Below are 4533 nucleotides of genomic sequence, written 5' to 3' on the forward strand. Positions count from 1 at the left end.
CCCTCTCCATATACCCCACAGCCCCCCATACCCATCCTGCCACAAACACACGCACACCTACCTATACCCCTTACACTCCTCCACAACCCACACAATATAGAAGAATAAGACTTCATTTTGAGCTATTAGGCAATCACTTCTATATATACAACACAAAGAAACAAATTGGGACAAAAATATTTTTTAAAATTAAATTAAAATATATTATTATGGATGCTTGATTTTCTTTTAGTATATAATTTGTTTTTTTACTGGTTCTGTGATGGCAAACCCTTTTCCCAAAAGAAGTACTTCTGGTGGCAAAGATTAGGGGTGGGACTTCCAGTCACAAGATGGCAACTAGGGGGCAAGGTGCTTGCCAAGGGGTGGGGCTACCCTTGCAGCCTTCCACACTTCACCAAAACTTGTTAAGTGGCTCTCCAGCCCAAATAGTTGCCTGTCCCCGAACTAGCTAGTAAGAATTTACAGTAGCATATTTGAAAAAGGAGAAAATGCCCCCCTCCCTTACCCCCCAATACCTTTGGGGAAAGCAAGTACCATTTTAAGCACTTAGTCAAAAATATAGATGTTGAGCATCCATATTTAGTGGCCTTGCTCGGAAAAAAGGCTACCCTAAATGAGCAGTAAGATCAGACTTAGGAGACTGGACACTATCCATGCAGAACTTACACCAATGAAGGTATCTTGACTGAGGTCTTCAGAAGCTGCAACAATACAAATGTGAACTGTTCAGGAGAGGCAAGGAAAAATCAAAACTCATTTTGAAATGTCTGGGACTCCAAGTGAATAAAGTTGAAATTCACTTCAGCTGCTTTTTAGCCTCTGTTATGTTAAAAAGACATTTTTAATCTGCAGAACAGATATGATAAAGTTAAACTACAGCAGGTGTTTGTAAATTACCCACTTGGAGAAAGTCATTCCTGTTTTGAAGGGGCCACCGTCAAGGTAGGGGAAGGTAACTTACTTATTATTATACCCTTGACCTTTCTATAGAGACTTCAGTCAAAGGATCCCACTGCTAAGGTTTTGTTTGAGATTCTGTCCATAGAAAATTGGGCTAGAATTGGTTTCATAAATTAGTCACTAGTTATTAAATTCCTTGAATCCAAAGGCCCTTTGCAAATCCCCTGTCCTTGCTGTCAACCATTTATTAATTGAAACTAATCTTACTGGTACTAGTGTGAGAGTTTGTTTTGATTGAACTGTCTTTTGGAAGCTTCCAACAAACTAAATGACACAAAGTAGCAAATACTGACCAATCTGTAAACTGCCCACAAAGCTGGTAGCACAAAGAAGTAGTAAGCCCACTCGGTGCAGTGATGTGCATATCAAAAAGCAAAAAAGGATAGAAGACAGATATTCTTTAAAAGAAAATATCTAAGCATATAGTGATTATATTACCGTGAGGTAGATGCATACCTGGGTGAAGCGCAGGGTCTTCCCCTGGGAATTTCACGGTTTGATGTGCAAGGATTCCCAGACCTTTTAAAGAGATGAAGTTGCTCCCTAGAAAGTAAAGGAATCAATTACCGGATGTTTCTCCTCAACCTGAAGTGGCAGTGCCCATAGTTGAGGAAATAATGGACCCTGCCTAGTTCTGGGAGATTCTGAGAATGGCAGCCACGAGCTCACGTGAGGCAGAAAAAGAAGTGACAAATCTTTTCTTTGGTGAAGAAGGAACAAGAGGTGGGGTTTTTTTTATACCTCACCAATGACATTTGTCTCTGGGAGTGGACAAGACATTTCCCTCCGCACTCTTCTCTGAAACAGAGTGACAGCAAGAAAAATAGTTAGCCAAAAAGGCTAAGTTTGGCTAGAAGACATCCTTTTTGATAATCTTCAAATGCAGGCTCAAATGATCAGGTCCTGCTGTTGAGAGAGGACTTCCAGGCCTATGAGACTCTATTTCTTTTTAGTGATACCAGGTGGCTCAGGGGAGAAGTTTTGCCTTGCTAGTGATGGAAGCTGAACTTTCTGCACATTGCCTTAGGGGCAGCTGACACAGCTGCTTGTCCTTTTGGATGTGTGATGTAGTGGTTGTTCCAGTTCAGTTTTATTTCTTGTGTAGTTCTGATTACTTAGAGGGGACATACTTGGAAGACCATGCTTCACCCAGTTATGCTCTACCTTACAGTAATATAATCACTATGTCCTTAGATATTTTCTCTTAAATATCTGTTTTCTGTGATAAGTAGGGGACTGATTATTTGAGGGTACAGAGTAGTACAGCACTGTGAGATGATATTCTTTATATCATGAAAGAACCAAGGATGCTGCTGTGTTCTGTAGTCTTTTTCTGGCTGAAGCAGGAAGCTTTCACTGTTTGAAGCACATGCTGATGGCTGTTTGTCAATGCAAACTACCTTTGCCAACAGCATAGCCAAGAGTTGGCTGCCTGCAGAGCTGGGAGACTTTGGCAGCGTTCTGATGGCTTCATCTGTGGCCAGGTGGTGGGGACTCCCTCCCATATCATAGCTGAGAGAAGTGGTGGCAATGGCTGGTCCTAGCACTGACCTGTCTTAGACCTAAGCTGAATCATTCTGGCCCACTGGAAAAACATTGCTGGAACACTGGAGAGGACAAGTACTTAATCATAGTTAGGAGGCATTTACGGAAAGGAATTAGAATTAGTGGAAATCATAGAAGAGGCTTGGTAGCTGATAGTCACTGGTAGCAATCACCGATGTCACTGGCTGCAAAATGACTGCATGGACTTGGCTCCAGTTTCTGTGGGGAGAAAAGACTGCATGTTTTGGAGAGCTGCTTTTCAATAGAAAGGGATCCCGTATTTTAATAAATGCTGTGGCTAAAAGGAGAGGGTGAAACATGGAAAAAAAACTTGTCTATCATAAGTTTAAGCTTCTGAAAGCAGAATTCATTCAGGCACTAAGGGGAACAAAGAAAAGAGATTCTTTTGTTTTCTGTGTACCAGTATGAAGGAGGTGGGTTATAAACTAGAGCAGCGGTTTTGAACCAGGGGTACATGTACCCCCAGAGGCTACGTGAAGTCTCATCAGGGGGTACGCGAGATATATTTCATACACTGTCTAACACAGGTCGAAAAATTAATTTCCCATTGAAAGGGGGTACCTGAAGGCTCACTCTGAGACCAAGGGGTATGTCGACTGAAAAAGGTTCAGAACCACTGAACTAGAGGAATTGGAAATGACTATTTATGAGCATAAATTTTGACTTAGGTGGTGGTGTGGACTGTTAAATAAGTTAAAACCATTAATTTTTAGGAAAAAGTACTCTGGTAAAGGGGAAGGCTGATCAGAAACAGTAGCTACTAAAGAGTGCTACTAAAATCTGAATTTTTAAAAAGCAGGTCCAGACAATTTGCATCAAGAAGCTTTTTAAAAGGACAGGCCAGGAATTTGTCTGGATCCTTAATGTTTTCCAGTAGGTTTTAGAATGCTGAGGAAGTTATGGACTGGAAGAAAGCTAATGTGCCAATATTTAAAAAAAAGTTTAATAGCTGGGCAGCTATTGGCTTTCGCTACTCTGGCAAGGATCCTGCAATGCTAGATATGGGAGAATAAAGAATAATCTGAATTTGAAGGCAATTGTGGATTTATTGAAAATGGATCTTGCTTGATTATAATACTTTGAGTCTGGCTAATAATAATAATAATAATAACATAGCTGTAATAAGTTTGATTTATGATTGTAGGAAAGCAGGGCTGGAAGGGATTTCATAAGATCACCTAGTCCAATTCCGTGTACCAGGCAGGATCACCCTTGACTAAACCATCCTAGCCAAGTGTCTGTCTAACCCAGGGGTGCTCAACATCAGCTTGCAGGCCAGATCCCCTGCTGCCAAATTTCCAGACCTATGGGAAGCCTTGCAGAATAAACAGTGTGGCCCTGCACAGGGTGGCACAGGGCCTGATTTGGGCACTGACCCCGTGGGGGATCTCACCCATGGACTAGTTCTGTACCACTGATCTAGTCTGTGGGACTTAAAGGTTGAGCACCACTGGTCTAACCTAAAATGATAGAATCATTACTGATGGTTTTCAAGTGGCAAAGATTAAATGACAAAGGCAAAAAGATAAATAATAACATCACAGATGCAATTGGTCACAAGCAAAAAAAAATGCATTTTGATATGGCCAGTTGTAAAACTGCACTTCAAAGAACAAAGAATTTAGAACATACTTGTGGTAAGGGGGAGCCTGTCCTTGGAAGCAAGGACAGTAAAAGACCAGGATCATGGTGGCTGCATCTGAACTGGTGTGATGCTTTAGGGCAGTCATACTCTCTCTATATGAACCACTGCTGTGACTGTTATTGGAATGCTTTTTTTGGTTTGGATGTCTTCAATTCAAGCGTGATATGGATAAATTGGGGGTTCAGAGAAGTGTCACAAGAATGATTAAATGATCGGAAAACATGAAGGAGTTGTGCTCATTTTGTTTATCTTGTCAGAGGAGGTTTGATTAATCAGTTTAAAAAATACCCAGGGAACAGAAATCTTGATAAGAGAGGAATCTTCAATTTAATAGACAGATACACAACAAAAATCATTTG

The 4533-nt window shown here is 41.0% G+C and overlaps 1 protein-coding gene across 4 annotated transcripts in view; it reads left to right on the forward strand.

The window, feature by feature from the left end:
* Positions 1-4533, forward strand: part of PTPN12 (protein tyrosine phosphatase, non-receptor type 12) — a 160340-nt gene that overhangs the window by 117981 nt on the left and 37826 nt on the right. For 3 of the 4 annotated variants that reach the window (XM_019509471.1, XM_019509469.1, XM_019509468.1), the window contains exon 12: positions 856-945. The exons of the other annotated variant lie outside the window; for it this stretch is intronic. In XM_019509471.1, the coding sequence (XP_019365016.1) occupies positions 856-945 (90 nt within the window). The remainder of the gene's footprint in view (positions 1-855; positions 946-4533) is intronic. 4 annotated transcript variants of the gene reach the window in all.

Source organism: Gavialis gangeticus, unplaced genomic scaffold, assembly GCF_001723915.1.
Source record: "Gavialis gangeticus isolate Ggan-Ray unplaced genomic scaffold, GavGan_comp1, whole genome shotgun sequence".
NCBI lineage: Eukaryota > Metazoa > Chordata > Crocodylia > Gavialidae > Gavialis > Gavialis gangeticus.